The 26,036-nt window shown below is 27.0% G+C and overlaps 1 protein-coding gene across 5 annotated transcripts in view; it reads left to right on the plus strand.

Annotated features, from left to right (window-relative positions):
* The window catches only part of LOC122520400 (potassium voltage-gated channel subfamily H member 8), a 60,906-nt gene that overhangs the window by 21,801 nt on the left and 13,069 nt on the right, over positions 1-26,036 (plus strand). For 3 of the 5 annotated variants that reach the window (XM_043640494.1, XM_043640491.1, XM_043640504.1), the window contains exons 3-4: positions 22,935-23,168; positions 24,358-24,489. In XM_043640494.1, coding sequence (XP_043496429.1) covers positions 22,935-23,168; positions 24,358-24,489 — 366 coding nt within the window. The remainder of the gene's footprint in view (positions 1-22,934; positions 23,169-24,357; positions 24,490-26,036) is intronic. The other 2 variants (XM_043640497.1, XM_043640508.1) reach the window with 1 other exon arrangement.

Consider the following 26,036-nt stretch of genomic DNA (forward strand, 5'->3'; position numbering starts at 1 on the left):
ATATTCCAGAGAGTGAAGCTTTCTCGAAATTGGAAGCATTAAGTTGAAGCATTTCCTAATAACTATGATACCATCCAAATACAAATGTGTCTATCAATTTATATAATTAAATGAAATTTTATAGTAATTTGATACATACAAAAATAAAGATATTTACGTATACGCGATATATTCTTGTAAAATAGTTAAGAAATTTTCTATTAATTTTTTTCTGTTTTTTGAATTGAAAAAAACATAAGATCGTTTTTGAAAGCACGAAAAAAGAAAAAAAAAAGAAAATATAAGCGAAACCTTTTGTTCGTTGTCACTAACAAATATAACCAATTTGCGTATTTTTATTTCGAAAATTTCGTGAAAATAAAATAAATTATTGTAAAATATGTTCAGGTAACATTTTCCCTATGATAAATGATCAAGAAGAAACTTTCTCTTATTCAATTGTTGAAAGAAACATATTCGAAATAATGAAAGAAAATATATGAGAAAATGAGAAAAATCTATTTATTTCGCGTCTCGTACTCTATTTTATTTTAAAAATAGTATCTACATCATTTTTTCAAATATCATAAGTAGACTGCGGATGTTTTTATGCATATGGATATTTTTATAAAAAAAAAATAGTTACTGAAATAGGATCTGGGCAGAAATTTGTTTTGTCGTTAGGTGATATCAAATATAAAGTTTTTATTCTACATATTTTTCATGCATTTTAATGCACATACAAATATATATTGCATATATCATTTATATCTATTATATGTATTTCTGAAATTCGATATTATTATTATTATTATTATTATCATTATTATTATTATTATTATTATTATTATTGTTGTTATTATTATTATTATTATTATCTGAACTTTCCTATTAATCTGATACGAATGAAGTCGAAATTTACATTAATCAAAGTTTTGCGTAGACAAATGTATAATAATAAAAACACTATTTTATATATTTTTGACAGTTGGCAAATTGAATTTCTACAACAATTTTCGTTAGTTAGTTAAACTTTCGTTTAATTTTAGATTAGAAAAGAGTTTCGGTACTTGTTGTTAACCATTAATCCGTGTAAGTTGAACGTAAAAGCTTTCTAAACTTGGAGCTTTATGCTTTTGTTTTTTGTATATATTGTAAATACATGTTTGCAACATTAAGGTCGAATATTTTTGAATTTTCTAATCAATGACTCGTGTTTAATTTTACCTATAGTTCCAAACTAAACGATCAAAACAGAAATTCGTTTTGAAAATATAATTATCATACGATTATTAAAGTATAATATAATTTAAAGGATTAATTATTGATAAAAATAAAATAATTAAATAAAAGACATTGATAAAATATTCCTCGTGCGAGTTAATTTCGTTATTAGCATATATCATATACATATATATTATAAATAATTTAGCTTAGTAATTAATAAATTAACGAATATATATAAGATGATCGTTAAAAATGTTTTATTTCACGTGATACTCAGTTAAATTTGACCACTTTGTAAAAATGACTTTACGTTCAATTTTTCTCTGATCTTCGTCCAGCCTTTATTAATTATTATAAAGTAGTCCAATTAATTAAAACAATTATATAATATATGGACATAAGAATAATAAGAAGCAGAATACATTTAATGCTCGTTCGAGTAAAAGAAAATTTTATCGAAGTAAAATAAATGGCGCGATAATTCGTTCGAAATTAATTGGACAAAAATATGCAAAATATCTACGAAGACGATTAATAAGTAATACATAAATAATATAGGATCGATATATATATTACTCCTTGTCTATTTAAAAGAGAGAGAGATAAAAAGAAAAGAAAAAATATACAACTACAAAAAAAGAAATAATATAAGCCAATTCACGGTTAAATCTTTCGCGATAAGAACGTTCAAAATTATATCAACGATCGTGCGCAGATAATATTATGTAAGAATATGCAAAGATGAGGATTAAAATAAGCGTGGTTGAAGTAGACTACCTAGGGGAGGGCTAGGGATGGGGATGGGGTCAAGAAATTTTTGTCTCCTTCACTTTTTGCACTTCGAAACGACCCATTTATGTTTCAGGACAATTCTTATCTTTCTATTCGGTACACTCTCACGTTATCCGAAAGAAATCGATAAAGCTTTGGACGAGTGAATTTGATGAAGAGTTTCATTACATTTCATAGGATCTACAAAATACTAGCGTAGGTAGTAGTACCAATTTTACGTTTCGTTTGATTGGAGGACTGATGCGACGTATTCTTTGAAGCTAAAAGATTTTCTTCAGCGTAAGGATTTTCACGGCAATATTCCTGGAGTATTTTGAGAGAGAGAGAGAAAACGAGAATGAGAAGAAGATGATTTTAAACCAGAACCTGATTTGACTCCAGTAGAAGAAATAGTTTCAATATAGCTTGAGTTAGATAGAAACGTTGGGTAAATAGTCGAGAAGATTGCAAATAACATCTCTACTAGTTCTTGAAGAAAGTTTTAATGGAAAATTAAGATAATCCTGATTGCCTTTTACGTATGAAATGGCATGTAATAATAAGAAATATTCAACTAAAATTCTAGCTCTATTTTTGAAATATTCATGTTTCTTGACATAGGTATAAAAGATTTCTCACAATGTAAATAGATATAATACATATGTGTATATATAATATATATATACATATATGTATATCTAATATAGAAAATGCACGTTTACTATAGCAACATTTTCTAAAACGATTTAGCGTTGATGGAAGACGTGAGGTGAATAATAATAGTCTATCTCTCTGAATTCTGACTTCTTTTCTATTTTACGTTCCATACGGAAAATATATAAGAAATTTTACGACGTGTACATATAAAGTATGTATTTAATATTTAGATATCATCATTTTTACAATTATTATCCATATACAGGATATCAAAGAAATTACTTAATCAAGAAAAGAAAAGAAAACATCAACATTTTTATAATTGCAATATTTGACTTTTCATATTGATATATATTTCATTTTCAATTACAATATTGTTAATTAAGTACGGGTCCACGATATCGCCATTTCAAATAATTGTCAATAAAATATTTTTAATTTGTTGATTAGGTAAATCTTTTGGAACATCTTGTATATGTTAATTATATGCGCATATATTTTATTAAATTGTATGTAATGTTTTTATCAATTTTGAATGATAATTTAGAAACAATAAGTTTATATTTAAAAATTTACATACGTATACATTTAATTCTGTTTTTACACGAATTTTGTTTTACACGCATTCTTCGGGAACGTATCTATTGTGTAAAAACAGAATTAGGTGTATTTATTTAATCAAATAAATATATATATTATTTTTTAAAAAATAATTACATATATATATATATTAATAAATTTAAAATATACATGAAATATATATTACAATTATTTCTAAATCGTCACGAAACTTTTTTCACGTAACGTGTAACATATTGTACAAATTGAAAAATCAATCTTTTGTTTATTTTATATAAATATTCAATTTTGGTTATATATTTTTGATTGTAATAAAAAATAAATGAATAAAAGGAATCGTAGGAAAACATTACTAAAACTAGGTATTTTTAGTTGAATACTTTGCTTTGCCACATGGATACTTTCGCGTCGGATTTACTAAGAATCGTAACGTTCGAACATTTGTACGATAGAAGTAAGTTTCTATCAGATGTAAGATCGTTTCAAGGGACGTTGAGAAACTAGAAGATTCAAGGCAAGTAGGATCAAACCATATATATATATCGCTGCCATAATCCAACGGTGTGTGCACTTATCATAACGCATGGTTTACACCGAATAACGTTCCCCTTTCATTGGTGTTCTCGAGTTAAGCCTTTAGAATTCTCTCCCTTTTCTATTATATTTCATCCTACGATATCTCTTTCTACCATCATTCACAGATTGTTCATGAAATCATGAACGAGCAACACGGTTTTATGCGATATTACAATTCGAATCGTTGCATAAACATTTATTCATCGTTCAAGTGAACGAACCATTTCTATAACTTCATTGCATTGAACTATTCCAAGTATATAACAAAAGATAGTTGTTAGAGTATTGTACATTAATCAGAGAATCGTCGAGATCATGATTCATTAAGAATAATACATATTCTGTATTATACAATGATATGAGAAACGTAAATGTGACTATATAATGAATGACTATGCAATATAATAAGGTATGTAGAATATTGTAATTAATACATTCATTTCTTGTTACCTGATTCGTTGTACAGTTTTTAGAAAATATATTATATATAATGAATCAGATTATTGATTAATTTGGGAATATATGAATTGAAATTATTACACATGGGTAAGCACATATCTTGGTTACATACATTAGTTTCATATAGGTATAAATAAATGTATGGTATAATGTTAATGTGATATTATCTATGAATCTATATACTATAGTGCGTGAAGCAACTGCTGCTTGCCTATTAATCGTCCCAGATACCGTACTATAGTCACCAGACGTTTCAATTGTCTATGAAGACTCTCTCTATTGCAACCCTTTGTTATTTTAGCCTACTGTATTTGACTATGAATGCTAACCCTGGGCTACTCTTCATTATCGTGCCGAAGACGTTCCATATTTCGTCATATACTACGTTTAATACTTTTTGGTAGTAAAATGGTTAATTACGTATAATTTTTCTTCACATGTGTTCCCTTACGTTTTATCAATAATTTGATATTATATAGAAACTCTTTATATTTATGTTTGATTTGCTCGAATAAATGTAAAAATTGAAACCTTTTAAGAAAGTTCATCGCGTTAAATGGCTTGCTCTATAATGTTTACGTTATTAGCAAGTTTCAAGTTTGAACAAGATAAAACTTTAGAGCTGTTTGAAAAGTTTCTATATAACCTAATCGTATCTCTTGTCTTATTTGATTTATTCGTTCATCGATTGTTATTAATTTTACATAGTTTGTTATTAGTTTTACATAGTATTTAATTTTACATAATTTGTATAACCAGTAATTTCTGTTCGTTCTAATAATGTTTTATTGACCGTTTAAAATATAATAATGTTTACTTTATTATCCCTTAATTTTTAATTCTCAACAAGATAGAATTTTAAAATTACTTTTAAAAGATCTTACAAATGGGTTTAATTATAATCCTTTTCTTATTTGATTCATTTTTTCTGATTTATTAATTATTACTATTTTACACGGGAATGTTGTAGTTAATGCTTTCTTTTTTTATAATCTCTTGTTGTCGTCTTATTAAATACAAAATATTATTCTATATTGTTAATTAAATTTTGGTGAAAAGCTTCATCGCGTGCGCGCGTTAAATGTTTGCTATATAATATTTACGTTATTAGCCACTTCCATTCTAAACATGATGGAACTATATAATATATATATATATACATAACTATATAATATATAACTATATAATATAACTATATAATACAGAACTATATAATATATGATATACATATAGCAATAGGTAGAACTACTTGAGAAGCTTCTATGTGTTCTGTAGAGTTAATTACAGTGTAACTAATAGAGCAATAAATTTAAGGACCCACTATACTTCCTCTTCCCATCATAAAATTCGTAATCATTGAGAAATTCTGTATATAGATAAGAGAATATGTGAGATTAATATATTTTACGAATGAATTTGACAAAAAATTCAATGTTAATTCGATGTTATAAAAGAAGTTAAGAATTATCAACGTTTAAATAATATTTGTACGTTTAAAAATATTTTTTTTTTTGCATATGAAATACTCCTCAAAGGATGGAACTTTATACCATTGAATTTTTTCCATTCTCGTGTACATTCGAAACTATTATTACACAATCTTAACTTTAATTCGTAATTTCGTAAATAAATTTGACCAAAATAAATGACAATATGATATTATATAAAAAAAACTAAACAATAATAAAAGCTATTATTATTCGTATAAATAATACACATTTGAAAGATTATAATTTTCCTTTTTGTATGAAATATTCGAAGGATGAACTTTATATTGTTGGATTTTTCCTATTCTCGTGTCCTTTCAAAGCCCATTATTATTATTACACATCATCCTTTGCTATAGCTAGTAATTTGATTATAAATATTTATAATAATATATATGTCGTGTTTAATTTACAATAGTATTTGTCGTGGGGTTGCATTTTACGAAATGTTTTATTAAAATTGTAAATTAACAGTTTTAATAGAAAATATATCGAACGTTAAAATTTTGTCAACATTATTGTCAACATCAGGAAGGTGGGGATGTTTTATTATAACAGATTTATTAAAATCATTTAATAACGCACATGTTTAGAGAATGTTTTCTCAAATGCAATTTATCATCGGATTCTTTGCTCATAGTTCGTATTCATATACTAGGGGCTTAAATTTTATTATCTTTATCATGATCGTTTTATTTTCAAATCAGAATAAATTTCACCGATCGATAATTTTTCTCGATTTAATAATTCAACGTTCAATGTTTCCTGTCTCGATACGTGATAGTTTATAAATTCGTTATGTAATAATAATCCATAGAATCTGTCCATTGGAAAGTAGGATGAATCGTTGATTCATCGTTTTAGTCTTATCGAAAACGTATTTATATTGCAGTTAGATAACACGATTATTAAGACAATTTATCAAACGTTACAAAAAAAAATTGATCTATCGAAAGATAAATTCTGATTAACGATTATATTTCATAGATATTTTATATACTATTATTTAACAATTTTTCTGATGGCAGATGAGCAATAAAAATTTTTGATTATTATTAATTCGTAGATATAAAAATGTTAAATTAAAAAAATATTGTAATGTCACAAAAATAACATGACATTTTTGTTTGTTAAATAAGAGATATTTTTTCTTGTGTGTTCAGATAAGTCGAATAAATTATTTCACGTTTTAAAAATATCAAACCTAAAAAAATTTTTTTTTATACATATATATATAAATTTGCTGAACATTCACGAAGTTATTACATATCGCGTATCTATATATCTATCGAAAATCAATAATAACATTGGTCCCGAACAATTTCAAATATCCCAACGTTTTAAGAATATTATTTCGGGTTCATATAAAATAGATGACACGAATCTATCAAATGAAATTTGATAAATGATACACATATATATATATAATATATATATAATACATAAATATACACATATATAATGCATAAATGATACACGGTTAGCCCACGGGTGCATAATGATATAGAATAATTAAAAAAATTACTTTAAATATATCATAGTTATGGAAATACTTAAAACAAATATTTATATATATATATTTATTTCGAAATGATAGACATAAACAATACGAATTGTATGGATCATGAACAAAGTTGTTGAAAATTGTTCGAAATATTAATAATGTCATTGAAACGATATAGTATGTTTTTACACGTCGTAACATGATGGATGACGTTGAAGAAAATTTGAAAAAAGTAATAAATATATTACATTATTACTTATTTGCATCAAAACGGGACCCTTTTTTTATTTCTTGCTTGTATCGTGAACAAAAAAATGTTTGCATTATTTTGACGATCACAATGCTGCAGATTTTTAGCAAGAAAACAGGATTTAAACAAAACGAGATGAAAGAAAAAGATGAAGAAAAAAGCAAAAAGCAGTGAAAAAAAAATAAGATGTAATACAATTCATCACAAAAAATACTGAAGATCACAAAGTACGACCTTTATCGGTCGTCTTGTGAACGCGCACGATCCCTACGAAAATCAATACTGACCTTTTGAGCCAATCAAAGTTGTTCCCGCACCATTTCTTAAAAGACTTAAATTAAGGGGATGGAGACATTGATTTTTGCTCGTTTATTTTTAACCAAAAAAAAATTTAATATTTTTTTTATCAAAATAAAGGTAAACATAATAAATATAGATAACACCCTTTATAACACAATCGTGGGGTTCTTACAAAATTTCGTATTATACAAATTCCTGTTATATATATAAAAAGAAATTTATTATAAAAAAAAGCAGGATTTCTTTGTAAAAATTGACAAAATTATATTGTACTTATCTTATAACAGAAACACGCGTGTCTATTGAAACAATTAATAATTGATTAACGATATATAAATCATTATATTATAAAAAATTATAAAGATGTACAAATATATTCTATATATTATAACGATATTAAATATTATTATAATATAAATATAAAAAAAAAATTTTGATAATTTTTCTATATTTTTGTTTAATTACTATTTTTCCATATTGAAAATAATTTTGCATTAAAAATACATATAAATGAATACTCTAGAAAAAAAAGTTAATTTGAAAATCTAATATTCAATAATATATATTATTGAACACGACATACGTGTTCAAATGCAAAATATTGAATGAAATGATGCTTCAATTTAAAAATTCTAATTATGTCCCATATTGTATGGGGAATTTCTTAATTCCCAAACAGTGTTAGAGCGAAAACCGTATTGCAGGAATGGTGTGTTAGAAGGTAGTTACCTTATAAAACGAAATTTGTGCTGATTTTGACAGCATTAATGAAACGTCAAATACTTTATCCGTTTCTACGACCATGAACTATATCGATTATCAAATCTATCTATTCGCATAACAAAGTTTGATCAATTTTCTCGATTTCGTTTGTTCAAATTCTTGCGAATATATTTAAATGGATATAATTTTCTTAGAAGTTTACTTGAACGAATCGAAATACAAAACAGCTTTGTTTTCCTAATGTTACAAAATTCTAATTCCAATCCTTGATAACTTTTTTTTTAAATTTATTATTAATTACTAATCTTTTAGAATTAATTTCAATAAGAGACGAGTCAACTTATCTAATTAACATTATGATAGTTAAATAAAGTCGAACAAATTATACATAACTATAATTACTATTTTATAATAAAATAAATATTAAATTAAATTTTGTATGTGTTTTCAATATTTTAACAACAATCCATTATCATTGGTTATAATCGCAATTATTAATATTCTAGTCTTCTACAGAAACTTAATGGTCCTTTTCCCATAAAGTACCCATGACAATGATATTTATTTCAAGATTTCAATTGGAATCGTTTTATGTAACTACGTCGTGCGATATAAAAAGAAATATCGAACGTTGGGTAGGAAAATATTAAAAAAAAAAAATTAAAAAACAAAATGGATTGTCTGAAGTATTCCCTATCGAGATGAACCATCGTCTATCGATCGATGTGATGGGAACTAATAACTATTCCGAACGGATAATCCTTATCTTATCGCGACACAAAACGCAAGCGAAGGTGATGACGTAGGTGTTGTCTCGTTGAAGAGAAAAAAATTAAAAAGAAAAAAGAAAGAGAGAGAGAGAGAGAGATAGAAACAAAAAAATTGCATATCGATCACCGTAACGAGAATTCCCCTTTTCCTACCTCTTTTTTTCACACTCTTTCTCAAAAAATCAAATCTATACAACGAAAAGTATAAAACTTACATTCTAAAAGTTTCTACACAGAGTGTATAAAAATATTATATTTAATTATATTATATATTTATTTTATATATATTACATATATATTTATATTAATAATAATTTTATATATACATTTACTAAATTATTTATATATAATAATTAATTTTAAATATTATAATATTTTAATTGTATTGTTAAATATACGAACCGGATAATTTACGATTTACCGTAAATGAACAAATCTGTTATAAAAATAATGAATTTCTTTTACAGAGAAGAAATAATAATCTGTTTAAAGAAATCGACCTATTGTTTTTTTTTGTTTATCATTATTTTTAATAACATGTTTGAATTCTCATAAATGTTGGAGGAAATATATAATAAAACAATTTTCTAATCAAAATCGAATCCCTTCTTTTTTTTTTTTTATCGGATAGGATATAATCGTATATTACAGTGTACCGTAATAGATTATTCCCTTTCGGACATATTCAAGGTATTATTTCGTAAACGGAAAGAAAAACATAGATTGGTATCGCGATGAATAAGACTTATTTGTTGTGAGGAAAAAGGAAAAAAGAAAAAGAACGTATCGAAAAAAAAAACTGCTTCCTTCCATGTTGAAGGAAAATAGTAAGAGGAAATTGGCGGATGGGGAAGAGAAAACTTTTGGGTACTACATACGAGAGACAAGCTTGATACAGGGTGAAAGTTAATCTCTCGATATTTCGAAGGGTGCGTTCTTGGTAAAAGAGAGACTTTTCTTAATCTTCTATTTTTCTCACTCTCTCCTCAGTCTTTCTCACTTTTACTCTCACTTTCTCTCTTTTTATCCTATCCTTCTCGTTCTTTTTTTATATTTTTTTCTCTCTTTCGTTCTCTCTTTCTGTTGTACATCATAGAAAAAAATATGTTGGTTAGTTCTGAAATTTTTTGTTTGGTTCGTTATCCTATTTCAAATTTTAAACATTTCCAATAATCCTAATTTGATCTAAATGAATATAAATATATATATTATTTAATTAATAATATAAATGTAATTAAAAATCATCTTAGAAATAATTTGTGTATTAATATGGTATATCACGAGAACTAAGAAAATCGAATAAGAGAAGTATTTGTTGTAGAGTAAAATTAAACGAAACAAACAAAAAAATTAATAAAAATCCAACACGATATTAAGAACATTGTTAAACAATACGTTGAAATTAAAATTTAACGGGACACGCGAGTTTATCTATTTATGTGGAATACTTACACGAAATACGAATTTTTGTTCATAGTAAGAAATTTATTAAAAAAAAAGGAAACAAAATTAATAAGGAGCAAAATTTTTTCACATTTTTTTGCCAGACCTTTCTAAAGGGTCGAGACCTTCGTTTTAAGAAACACTGGAATAGAGAACGTCTTCTTTATCTCAAAACCCAATACCAGTTCAGATTAGTTTTTCTTCGACAGCTTTCTCGCGTTTACTATTGTAAACTGATTTTAACATACTGTTCGATTGCGTTCGATTCAATCGTCTCTCCCTCTTGTGAGAAAATTAAATTCGCGTTTACGTGGCTAACATAAAAGCAATGAAATCTCTGAGTGCTATTTATTATTTTCGTCTCGTAACGAACAATTTTTAACAAATTTATTTTAACAGAATTTCACAGAATTTTCACTGGTATCAATTGAATATATTAACCCCCTCCCCTTCTCTTTTCCGCTCATCTAATTATTTATTTATACACGTTGTTATATTTGTATCGTATATGATCACAGATATAAATATAAAAAATATCGATATTTTATAATAAAATAGCTCACATACGGTTTTTTTTTTTGTAATATTATTTCAAAGAAAATTCTCCCATTGTTTTTTGTTTGTTTGTTAAATCGGCATAACTTTATCGTGAATAAAAAATAACTGTCTAACGCAATCCAATTCATATTCCATTCCATTTACTCTCGAGCAAATCGATTTGCAAATGATATCGAGATTTCATGCTTTTTATATTCAAATAGTCAGGAGACTCAAAGCGATTGTGCGAAATGAACCAATTTGAATAAAAAAGAAAAAACAAAAAAAAGGAAATAGAAAAAAGGAAACTTTGTTTCGAAACGAAGAAAATCTTCGTTTGCTTTTTTACCTTTATCTCAGGGTCACGTAGTTTTGCTCTGATCTAGTTATTCTTTCAAATACCATACAAATAATATCTCATAAAAGAGTAAGTATTCTTCGACTTGCCATAGAATTTGATCCTTTTTTATTTTCTTTTTGTTTTGTCCTTATCCTCGGAATACTCATGTTCCAATAATAAATCATATTTGCTTTCTAGGTTCTTATACGAATACCCATTTATTTTAAGTGATAAGACTGAAATGTAGGAGGAGGGACGGAGTTGGGAGAGAAAAAAAGAGAGAAGAACGTATTTGTTATAGAAATACTCTATGCGGTACTTGTAATAAATATCATATCAAAAGAAAATAAGCGATGATGAGTTCGTTACGAAGCAATAAAAAAAAAAAAAGAAAAAGATAATTTCGAAGATGTTTCTCGAAAAATGATGCGATTCTGAATACTTTGTTTTTTTCTCTCTTTCTCTCTCGTATTTTTTCGTGTCTTATTTTCTTTTCTGGTATCAACCAGAATAATTAATTTAATAACAATTAAGGTGAAACAAAAGTTTGTGCGTTTTTAAATGAATTATTTTTAAAGTAAATCTTACAAAAATAATCCATTACACAGTTTCGAAGTAAAATTTCAATGCAATAAACGCACGAACTTTTGGTTTCACCCTAATTCATCGGGAGAAGATTATTTTTGTCAATTTAGGTGCAACTCACATTTGTGGGCCTGCATAAAAATCCCAATTACTTCTGTCGTCGTCGTCGTCGTCGTCGTCTTGCGACACCATTGTCAGTAAAAAGTATACCTTTTGTCAGTCTTTTGGACAACTTTTACGAACCCACAGTATATATCTCACACTTCTTTTCTCGAGATCCATCCATTTGGTTGTTCTGTGCACTTAACCGCACCGCCATTGTGAAGAATAATTTGACGAACGTGTCGTGCACTCTCTCACACACACACAAAAAACTCAACATTTTACACCTCACTCGTTTATAACATTAAGATAATGGGGGATGAAGAATATATGGCCTTATTTATTACCCCAACGCATGTATGAGGTGGTGGGTTGGATTTAGGGGACAGCAAAAGAGGCTAAAGCCAAAATGTACTACCACCACATTTAGTATAGTGGTATTACCTTCGAAAGTTTTTTATTTTTTTCTTTATTTTTTTTCTTTATTTTTTATTTTTAAAACTTCACAAAAATGTTTGGACTTTTCATCGATACTTTTTCTTCCTTTTTTTTGTTTTTTTTTTCTTGCAAATCGTTATAGAAATATTATACTATTTTGCGATCGAATAATGTGAAACATGATTTTTGTAAAATTGATGGATCATGAAATTCATGCAATTTTTGTTTTAAATTGTAAGTAATATTATTCGTTCGATATGATCGTCATTTGAAATTATATGAACAAATTAGAGATGGGTGGCCTCCATATTTTCAAGTTCGGTCTTCCTACACTGTTTGATTTTTGATTAAGCCTTTGAATAAAATTAGTTTTCGAATTGAAACAAAAATCAAAAGACGAAAAACAAAACAAAAATAACAGGAAGGACAATTTCAACGATTAAATCTCTAATTTGATTTGAAAAGAAACTTTGCTCTTTTCTTTTTTTTTAAATTTTAAACAAAAACTTTTTTTTTAGTAAAAATCTATTTGGTTGTTTTTAAACCGGAAGAAATTGAAAAAAAGAAGAAACAAAACCAGACAATTTCGTATCTTTCGAACGCTATAGGTATTGTAATTTACTTTTAGTTGAACCCATTTAACCTCGTTACAGAGAACCGTACCGTAATCCTTGCTAGCTGAAAGTACAAAAAAAAAAAGATTACAAAGAGAAACGTTTATTACTCCTTGTAAACGTTCCCCCATTCGTAGTTAACGAACTAACTGTAAAATCAAAAGTGATTAATATAGTTTGCCAATATAAAATTGATCCGATCTGTAACAAGGCTATCATTTTTCGTGATGATATTGTATCATTGAAATTACTATCCCGCTCGATTATATTAATGCTTCAAATAAATCCAATTAAATTGATCATTCCGCAAGAATCGTTATGCTATTTATCTGTAAATAACGTGCCATATCGATATTTTCGTATTAATCGATCGTTAATGTTAAAGGTAAATTTATGATGTTATAAATAATATTATGGCAAATGTTGGTCGGGGAGGGGGGATGGGGGATGGTACACTATTGTATATATGTGTGTATGTTGTGTGTACACGCACATACTAATCGTGACCCTATAGGCGTGTTGTGTAACTCTCGTGCTTAGTAAAAGGGTGAGGATTTTTATGGGAGTGGGGACAGGAGGAGGGGGAAAACGTATAGGAACAAAAAAAAATGAAAAAACAATCAACTCGAAAGCAAACAAAGTAGATAAGGTTTACGAACGATAAGAGGTTTTACAAGGACTTTTCTATATATTCAACGTTAGCAATAAGTATAGGCAACTCTCTAACAGAAATAGAACACCCGACCCATTTGTGTATGAAACAAAAGAGAGAAATAGACACACAGATGGAAAACGAACTTTCCAACTAAACCGAATGATAAAAGTTGCATAGTTATCTCCTTTGAGATCGCTGAAGCGTTTCTTTTTATTATGTTTTTCTTTTGTTTTTTTATTTTTTTTTTATTTATTTTTCTCCAAAATACTTTTCAACGTCGTTAAAATTTATATACGAAAAAAATTCTAAAAAATACGAGAAAAATTGAGAGAATTTTTTTTTCATTGGCGATAATAACAATATTGTTCCATTGTTTTTAAAATATATAAATATAATATACGATTTGTCTTAACATTGATTATTTGTAATGTTTTGTTCAACGTTGGAAAAAAATGGATACTTGAATGATATTTACGAAGGTGATAATAAATGTTAAAATAAATTAATATTAATAATTTAATCTCATTCGAATTCGTATTAATCGTCAATTTTCATCAGATTAATGTATAAATATAGAATCTAAATTAAACGCATGATTAACACTTAATTATGTACGATAAATAATATTATTAAAACTTTCGATTATACGTATTAATTGTTATCGAAATGCAAATATATTATATATATATTAATTCATTGAATAGTATAATTATTATATTTAGAAAATCAAGGACTATTGTAATTTTTGTTAAACCACCATAATGTGAAAGATTTTTTTTAAATCCTCAAGACGTGACAATACCCAAGGTCATACTGTGTATCAAGTATATACCCTATGATAACTCATATTGATTGTAGAGTCATTGTTTCTACAATTACATGGAAAGCTAAGTTAATTGTTCATGAAACGTCACGTATTTCTTAATCCTTCTTTATACTCCTTCCGTAATTACGAAGCACGATCGTTAGGAAATATAAATGTTGAAATGCAAAGCTTAGGAATCATTATTTCCATCTACGTATTATTTAGTTTTTTTACGATGAAAATTGTAACGGTTTATAAACACCAATTTTTATGACGAATTGATGTAGTCTAAAAAAAACAAAAATAGAAAAAAATTTATTCCATTATTATATAACTGACAATGTCAATCATTTTATGAAATAATTAGTTCAGATTTATGAAGTAAAAAGTTTCATTTAGTTTTTATTTCTAAAAAGGATTGTCCAGAGTAATTAACATATTTATAATTATTGTTATTATACAATCGTTATGGTAATTATACAGAATAATATTTCGCATTTACGGATGTAGATATTGCAAAAATTGTGACAAAATAAAATGATATTATCATTTGAAGTTAATATAAATACCGAGAGTGTTCTAAAGGTTTTTGTTTTTTATTGAACTTAAACATGATTAATTTATTATCCAATTAAAATCTTAAGGTATGCATAATGTTTTTGTTTTACAGACTTGTATGAAAATTTTCTTTCTTTTCTCGTCGATAAAATGAATTTTGGACACCTAATGTAACCAAGAAAAATGTTTATTTTCCGCTCGAATAAATAATTTATCTTGCTATGTCAACTCATTAGTCTAATCATAATATATAATAATAAAATTTCGTAGCTTTTATACAATAGAAAATGTTTCGCGTTAAATAAATAATGTTAGCAAATGAAATTAACGTCTTATTGATGACGTTAACAATCAAACGCAAAATACACAGTTCATTTAACAGATCAATACTACGAAATTGACGATAGAAGAGAATTTCAGTAGATGACATAGTACGTAATAATTACACGATAACCACAACAATTAGCGCATAGTATTATCTTACTCGCTCGATTATTTGATTTAACAAGGAAATCCGAATGTTAGTAGTTATCATCGTTTGTTGCCATTAGAGGTCGAAAAAAAGTATCTTTTTGTTTTTCTTTCATTATTTTAAGAAATGAGATTAAAAATTTACGCATAATGTGTGTAAAGAAGTACATTATTAGCATCGAAATGACGATTTTATTTGAAATGAAAATTCATTTGATCGTTTCAATGCATACGCGCAAATATCTTGAAAAGTATGAAAATATCAGTATCATAAAATTGTTAATAACTTTTATCGTATTATATTTAAACTTATAATTTTTGTTTCCCGAAGAAGTTTATTTTCTCGAAAAAGTGTGGATATCTTTTGATGGTTTGGAAACAACAAAAAGAATATCACGTTATATATATATTTATACTACTACTACGGTACTGAAGAAGAAGTTTGTGAAAAGTAAAGAAATGTGTAGGCACTCCTAAAGTGAAAATTAATGACTCTGCAAGTGTAAAGAGGGTGTTATAAAGAAAGATAGAGAGAAGAAAGGTGTATTCTTTTCTTTTTTTTTTACTTTATCACAATGAGAAACTCTTATTAAAATGAAGTATCGTCTTATGTTGATTAAACTCCTACCACCTATATACTCCTAGTGCTATTTATTTCGTTGAAATGAAAAGTACCAAACGTAATATGAATTTATAATTAAATTAAAACATATATCATATATGTGTTATATATTACGTATTTATTATAAATTATATTGTATCGAACGATTGCCGATCGAGCTGTTTCGCGAATTTTTAATAAAGATTTTTTTTTTTGTAAATCGTGTGTCAGTAATAATGATATTCAATTATTACAATTTGATTAATAATTGTTTCGCGAGTAATGTTAATTAGAAAACCTTACAATGAAGTAATTGTGATCTAATAGAATTTGCTGTCTTCATTATTATTCCGTAACAATTTATATGTAAATGTCGAATGCGTACAATGAAAAGTATGTAATAACTATTTATAAATTCTTATGGAAGTAGGAAACACTACGCGATCACGCTTTTAATAACAGGCCGATATGTAACTTTTTATTCTCTCTCTCTCTGTCTGCACAATTGAAGAAGAGCAATTGAAGAAGAATAAGTGTTCCCATTTTTCTCCATTTAAGTATTCTTATCGGTATTTAACGTTATTCAAATTAATTCAACTCTTTTATTATGCAAATCAATATTTTTTTTCTCTCTCTCCTTCTTCGAGTTCACACCGTTTGCAAATTTTCTTCCTATTAACGAGTTCTATTGAAATCCGATAGATTATTGTACTAATAAATAAATCAAATGCTAATTGATCGTTCTCGTTGATCATACTATCTTATAATTAACAAATTTCTTCATTGTGGAAGATTTAGTATTATTATAATGAAATTAATTTCTAAGTTGAAACGATTTACGTTTAACGATATTCAACAAGTTTCTAGTTTTTCTCTTTTCTTTTTTTCTTTCTTTCATAAAAAGATATTACAGAGAAAGTGTTAAGAACAGTAATTTATTTCTTATTTCAAGCTGTTTGAAGATACCAAATTTTTGAAAGAAAAATAAATATTGTTATGAAGGAACCATTCATATTATATTATTGTTTTCATTTTTCACGCGTACGAGTATGATGTGTTATACTATATACGTATGCAAACATATTATGAGATCCCTTTTTCTTTCTTTTCTTTTTTTTTTTAACTTTGCTTTTACCCATCCTCTTTTTTTTCGTTTATATTCACTTCCCCACAACATGTCATGTCATAATGAAAACGTTGTAAAATCCGTATTCGTTTGAGCAGCACTTTCCGCGACCCAAATGCGTATACAAAATTTTTTTTCTTTTAATTAATCATACATCTTCTCTTTCTCTCTCTCCCTCTCTCTCTTTTATTTATCGCATACAGACTACTTGTAATTTTTATAATTACTTGTTGTTACTTTCGGTCAACAATCACTTTTTTTTTAATGTTCGTAGCTTTTGTTCTTTATTAAAAAAAAAATATATATATATATATGTTATTAAAAATAAATTGAATATATATATTCAAATATTTACACGTTTGTTTATTCGCAAAAATATTAGTTAACAATTTTACGAAACATATAAGTTTCTTAAACACGAAATATGCCAGTAAACAGAATGATCGATTAGGAGGTTAGATGTTGCTTCAACGCTTGTCAAATTAATAATCCACATTAGTTAGCATTATTACCTATGATTTCAAATTAGCAGTTAGTCGATCTATCTTCCCTTCTTCTATCCTCCTAACCCCTCTTTTTCCTTATATATATATAATACAAACAGTAGATTGATAAATTGAACTTTCTTTATTCAACAAACAAATAACTTTTTCTTTTCTTCGTGATAAACGATAAGAATGAATGATCGAAAGTACGTAATTCATATATCACTCGTAAATAAAAAAAAATTGGATTCGCGTAACTTTTGACACAATACGTTAGCGCACGTGTCAAAAAATAAAAAGAAAAACAAAAACAAAACAAATGATTAAAATGATTTCACTTGTAAATTCTCTCCTCGGAAAAAAAATACTTTCCTTTTCTTTTCTTTTTTTTTTCTCTTCTTTTCCTTCGAACATTTTCAATTTTCCACCTCGTTTACATGGAGGGTTCGTAAGAGAAATACGAAATATTTAATAATGAATAGTAATCAGTGGCAGGTAAAAAGATAAAAGAAGTTAACAATGATGATTATTACAAGAGAGATAACAAGAATGATATTATCAAGATAGGAATAAACGACAAAAATGAATGGCGTAGGAGAAGAGAACAAGAGTAAAAAGAAGAAGAAGAAGATTAAAATAGATAGTAATAGAGAAAGCGAAAGGTATTGTGAGAAAGAGATTAAGAGATACACAAGAATATTATTGAAGAGTTAGGGACGGATAAGAGAAAGGGAGATAGATAAAAACAAGAAAAAAAAAGAGAGAAGCTGCAATAAAACCGAATGAGACCAAGAGAGATGGACAACAAAGAAATATTAAACCACGAGTTCCATATTTCACAAACAAGATTCTCATTGTCAATACAACGTTCAATATGTAGATTGGTATATGGGTAGGTAGATGATACTCTTTACGTGTATGGAACAACACACACATACACACACACACACACAAATTAAAGAGAGAGAAAGAGAAAGAGAGATTAATTAAAGATAAAAGAGAAAGTGAGAGAGAAAAAGCTTTGGTGCTGGTATGTACAACAGTCTCCATTAGTCTTTGTCCAGGTTGCTCTGAAATTGCCATAGCCATTTTAGGTTGCTCTTAGTGGCCGATCAAATGACCGTAAACGTTACTCTTCCCCCCCCCCCACCTATGTGAACACGAAAGCCTATAACATGGTAATCGATTACGCATCTAACGATTTAAACTGAGGGAGTTAGAAAGAGGAGGTCGTTAACTGGTCTTCTTCATTCCTGCTTGATTATGAATAAAACATTAACTTTCGACAGGATTGATGATGAACACTCAACAAAATATCCTTAATGTTTTATATTTAAGTTGGATTATATTCTTTTATGTTTCTTATTCTTTTTCTTTTTATTGTTAATTTCTAATAATATTTTTGGTTTTGACAAGTTCGGTTCGGTATATAAATATTTTTAATTTTTATATATTTATTGTAATACCGATAGGTAATTTCGATTTTAGTTATAATTTTTAATCAATAATATCTTTTGGACGAATGAAAGAAATATAAACGTGTGTGTGTTTTGTATATATGCATATAAATATCATTATTAACAAAGCTTTCTTTTTTTTTTTTAATAAGAAAAGAAAATGACGAAAATATAAAAATATAAGGTATTTCTCTTAATAATCTTTTAACCAAATTGAAAAATTAGAAATATTTTTCAATATTTTATACGATCAAATCAAATTAGATTTACATTTGTATAAGTACTCGTTCAACATTTTTCATTTCTAGATTATTATTATTATTATTATTATTATTATTATTATTATTATTATTATTATTATTATTATTTAGAAAATATTTAATGTTGTCCCGTAAAAAGAAATAAAGTAATTTACGTAATTTATATTATATAAAATGAAATCTTACAAAATTGAAATATAATCGAAGTATAATCACTCTTCTCATTTCGTACAAATTCATTGTGCTATACAATTAAAATAGAAATCTTTCAAGTTAACGGTGTTTATCTAAATTATCGCTCGAAAATGTTACGTTTTATGGCCGCTCGATCATTCAACAAGAGGAGTAATGGTAATATTTTGTGATTTTACTGCTAAAACGCATCAACGAGTATTTAATTAGGACTTTCTTTTAAGCTTTCGACATCGTTAAATAATATAATATAATATAAGTATATATATATATATATATTTTTTTTTTCTGTTTTATTATTATTTTAATTATATTATATATATACCTATACATATTTTTAATATTACTACATTTCCTGCGGTCAAAACATGAAAGACTATACATATATCAGTAACGTAATACACACACATACACATATTTACTTATATATGTATACGTTGAAGTCGTCAATCAAGATGCACTGACGTTATCTAACTCGAAGACTGATACTAATAGTATCATCGTTAAAGTTCCTACTAATTTTCCGATGCAATTACTCTTGAATCAAGCTGACGGATTTACCCGCAGGTTTGAATTTATCTCTACTAAGCGAAGCAAACTTACAATTAGTCTCTGTGAAATTTCCAACTGTTCAACTTGTTATTTTACAAAATACCAATTCATTTTGGATCATCTCTTTTGGAATGACTTTTATGTTGGATGTCATAATAATAAATGGGATACAAATGTAGGGAAAAAAATAGTCATTTATAAAAAAAAAAAAATTTATCTAATTTTATTGAAAAGATAAAAAGTGAAATACTAATGATTATATAAATATTCTATTTTTTTTCTTTTTTAGCAAATACTGCAACGTATGATTGTCCTCGGTAAATAACACTTTTCGAAAATGTTTGTATTTTAAAAATGAAACGACGAGATTTTAATAGAATATTCGCGCCCGAAACGGATATCCGCTTTAATCTTTTACGTTTCATCTCGCTAAGATATATATATATATAAAATGAACACCGTACTCCGAATACAAATAGCCAATGTAATGATTTTTGAAATTCAATAAAAGAACATTTTCGCTCGTTCCCGACAAGCCAGTTAATATTAAGTCAAGTTTATTTATTTTTAATTTGTAATTTGCCTTTGTCGACCAGAAAAAAAAAAAAGAAAAAAAAACCTCTTCTGAGATTCCTAATTTTGTTATCCCTCGAAAAAATTCGTTTTACAATCTTAGAGCAATTTCTAAGTTATTCCAGTTAATACATTTTTCCGTGGCGTATAAAAAAAAAGTTACTCTTCTAATCTTCGAATTTCAAGTTTCTCATATAATATCGTTTTATTTTTTTTCTTTTTAAATTTTTTTTTCTATAAAAGAATTTTTCGACGAACGATCAATTTCTTTTTTTTTCTTTTCTTTTCCTTTTTCTCTTCATCCATATACGTATGTTCTTTGACGTTATGTACGTACGATAAAAGAAAAAAAAAACGTTCGAGAGGGGTGGTTCTTAGGATCAAATGTATTTATACCGCAAAGACGTTTTCTATACGTTTTACGATGAAGTTCGTATTTTTGTGAAAAAAATATGAATCTTCCGACCAAAGATTCTTTCCCTTGCGGCTACAACATGAAAGACTTTATACGTTTTTTCGTAAAATCAACATAAAAAAAAAAAGATAACAAATCAAAAATAATTTTTGTTACACTCGTGCCAACGATACGATAATAATATATGGATACCTTGAAATATTTGTTTTTTTTCTTTTTATTACAACATCGTAAAAATTCTTAAAAAAAAATTAATCCGAATACGATCGATAGAGGAGGAAACTCTTTAAAATTGAAATTAAATAAATATTCTCTATTAAAAGATCGAGATAACCGATCGAGTAATGTAGATCTTCTTTTAAAACCCGATGCCTCCTATCAATGAATACTTTTTTTTTTTTAAATTTAACGTATCACATAATTTTTTTCTATTTTTTTTTTGTATCAAAATAAACGGTGAGACTTCGAGAATGATCCAGGAAAAGAGACGATCAAAGTGATGCTGCACACAAAGTTTAAAAATAGTATTCAAAGTTGCCCTTGGATAAATTACTGCGACGTCATAAACATGGACGATGCTATTCACCAATGAACCGCGCCGAACGATGCATTCATCCATTATTTTGTCTGTGTATTTTATCATCAATAATTATATATATCTGTAATATAATTAATATGCGTATAAACGTGTAGAGCAAGAGGAATTTCGTTGAAATTATCTTTATTATTCACTTTTGTACGTTGCAACGATTAAACAGAAAGAAAATCATGTCGTTTCGTTATTACGAAGAGTTTCATACATGACAAGCAATTTTCCGCTTAATGAAAGTTTTTGCGCTTTTAAGCCGAAGGAATAATAAAGCTTTCAGAGTTCCTATCGGATTTATAGATACGCAAAAAAAAAGAAATAATGTTTTTATTTTTCTGTAGAACGAAATTTTATAAATCACTCGAACTTAACGATCAATCATATTATTATCTGTTAAATAATGAATTATACGTTTAATTACAATACGAATTAAATCGTAACATTTATTTATATATGTGTTATATGTTTTATATTATTATATCGTACATTTATCCGTATTTTATATATTTAATCCTTATCGGTCGTAAGTCACGTGGGAGATGACAAGACAAAACGTGTCGAGAAACTCGCTCTGTATATATCTTAATAAATAATTATTAATAATTAATAACTTCACATATATTTGTAATTAATCGTTCAAAAAGATAAATGATTTTTAACAATAATGTTATTCTTACAATACTGAAAATTTTTTGCATATTCACCAAAACCAATTACAACCTTGTAACAATCACGTATAAAAAACTGACGATCAATAAGGGTTAATGTAACATAATTTATATACATATATTACATGTAATTTATTATATAATAAAAGTTATGTTTTTTAATATTTGTTATTATTTTTTTCGTAGATAGCAACTTTGTGCTGGGAAATGCCCAAGTTCCGACGATTTATCCGATCGTTTATTGCTCCGACGGATTCTGCGAGCTGACAGGATTCACACGAGCGCAAATCATGCAAAAGGGTTGCGCTTGCAAATTTCTTTACGGCCCGGAAACGAAGGAGGAAGTTAAAGCGATGATCGATAAGAGTCTCGAAAGTAAAACAGAACTGAAGATGGAAGTCGTATTTTATAAGAAGAATGGTAAGAAAGAATTTTTTGTTGTCCAATTAAAAATAATGTATGTCATCTTGTCATGCAATATTGAAGGCTTGTTTTTTTTGGTTCTTTTCTTTTCTTTTTCTTTTTTTTTTTTTAATTTACTTTGACAAAACGAAATTCGATAGATATGAGTAAACGACGACTACCCGGTACACGTCTCGTTATTTTTTTAAATATTAATATTTTACAAAGATAGAGACATCGATGGTAAAAGTAACGAAATGAATGATACGTTTTCGGAAAAATCGTATTTGCAGAAATAACATTCGATCTTATTTTATTTAAATGCAACGTGGTATACATACCTACTATTACTACTACTACTAACACCGCCACGACCTATTAATTTCTCCCTAATATTTTACCGTCGAAGATTAAATTTGCAACGAAGTAAAGAATCTGTCCCGTTGGAAGTAAAATTTAATCTTTCCTTCCACCCACTGGACGCAAATAAAAATAAATTATAGGTAACAGCAGCAGCATCAGTTCCTCCTCTCTTCTCCGTGGTAGTAGTAGGTATACTATATTTCGTTTGCAGAAAAATCACGCCGATATTTCAATTCCTTTTCATTTCCCGTTGGTGACAAAAAAAATAACATAAATTGAGGATTGCTTGTGTTTATTGAATCAATTAATTAAAATATGATCATTTGAAAATGTAAACGTTACCTTATATTTCTCACGTAAAAATCTAAACACAAAATCAATGCACAATTAAAAGACGAAGACAAAAAGAAATATCATAATGAAGTTACTTTATAATAATAAAATTTATAAAATATAACTACTTGCTGTTTTTTCTCCTGAACTTTTTAGTAATTAAATTAATTTGCCTAACGTACGAATACTACTACTAAGCATTGTTATAGTATTTTATATTAATATCGAGGCATATTTATTTCACTCTGATTTCTTAAATCTCATGTAACAGGTTTTAAAATAACATATCACTCTTATCCTCTTTCTCACTATTTTTCTCTAAATCTCAGAATTTCTATCGATTTTATATTATCAGAGATAATACCGATTACCGTGAAACGAAATAAACTCGAAACGAATAATTATTTATATACGAACCAAAAATACAAGAAGAAAAAGAACGACATTTTTATATTATATGTTAAAAGTTAAAAATGACAATTATAATATTTATTGCATATTGATTTCGCAGGAAGCCCGTTCGATTGTTTATTGGATATCGTTCCAATAAAAAACGAAAAAGGGGACGTTGTCCTGTTCTTGGCGTCGCACAAGGACATCACACTTACGAAAAATCTTCAGACCTGTGAGTTGTACGAATGTGGTGAGTTCTAACTATGCTTTGCTTATAAAACAAAACAAAAAATATACACCCGATGGAATCGCATTTTATACCTAATCGCAAATGAATTCCGTCGTATTTGAGATCCAACCGTGTCGAATAAACAAGGACCAAAAAGTTTCGTAATGTATGCCATTGTTCGATATTGTTCATGCCCTTTTTTCAACTCTTGCGATTCGATTATGTTTATATTATATAAGTATATAAATATGTATACTTATATATATATATATATATACAATACACAACACATGCTTTACGCATGGCGATCACGCGTCACGGATATATAGGTAATGCAACACCTGTTTACAAGCACCTGACACATCTAGGTTGCACGCTTAAATAGCTTTTTGCAAAAAAAAACACACACACACAAAATATATAACGTTTCTGTTCTCATTTATTTACTTCTCTAATCAATGCAAAAAATAATACAACATGCTGTTTAATTATAACAACGCGTAACGAAATTATTTATCCGAATTGTATAATTTTCTTAATAAATAATTGTACGAGTTCAATTTGCTTTTAATACATACATTACTAACTAACGACAAAATAACCAAAATTCTTTATAAATTTGATTAAAAGTAAATTATAATAATTTAAAAAATTATTTATTTTTAAACTTATTTGAAGATACAATTTTTAAACTCTTAAATATTTTATTAGATTACGTGTTTTATATTTATTTATTTTTATCTCTCTCTCTCTTTTTATCTCTTTCCTCCTTTCTCATTTTACTCGAAATTACCTAAACGATATCTTATTTACGATGAAATAACTAACTTCGAATTTACTTTGAATTCTGAAACTTTAATATCCGCTATATAAAATATATATAAAGTTTATTTTACGAAGCCGGAGATGTTTAAAGAAAGTTCTTTACATTTCGAAAAGAAAAAAATTTCACGTTTCTTATTAAAAATAAAACTCGTTTAGGATTTATTTATTTTTATTATTTGTCACACAAGACATCAAGAATGTATAGTATCATTGTTCTTCTCGTAGTATAATAGCTATTATATTAAACATGTAGACCAAATTCAATTATCACCTACATAACGTGTCTCCATATGAACATTGGATATTGAATTAGCATAAACATGAATATTGAGTGGATAAAATTCGTTTTTATTTCGACCTGGCTTCATGAATAATGTTAATTCAATCGTATTTAAAAGTAATGGATGCCTTTTCAATATGAAATAAATTTTTGTACTTTAATCTAATAAGAATGACATGAATATCAAAAACGATAATCTATGATTACATTGCAAATATATTGCGAATAAGAAATATTTAATTATGCCATGAATGAAATTGTATTAAAAATGAATAGTTATACGGATACGTTTGTAAAAATTCACTCGTGTGTAATGATAAATTTTTTCTTGTTTAATATACTTTGAAAAAAATTACACGAAACCAAAACAAACTAATGCATTTTAATAAGATTCACATTTGTAGAGGCAGTAGAAATTCGCGTAGAGTTAAAAATCACGCTGGAAAATTTGTTCTTGTTTTTT

The sequence above is a fragment of the Polistes fuscatus genome, unplaced genomic scaffold, assembly GCF_010416935.1.
Source record: "Polistes fuscatus isolate 324 unplaced genomic scaffold, CU_Pfus_HIC Scaffold1, whole genome shotgun sequence".
Classification (NCBI taxonomy): Eukaryota; Metazoa; Arthropoda; class Insecta; order Hymenoptera; family Vespidae; genus Polistes; species Polistes fuscatus.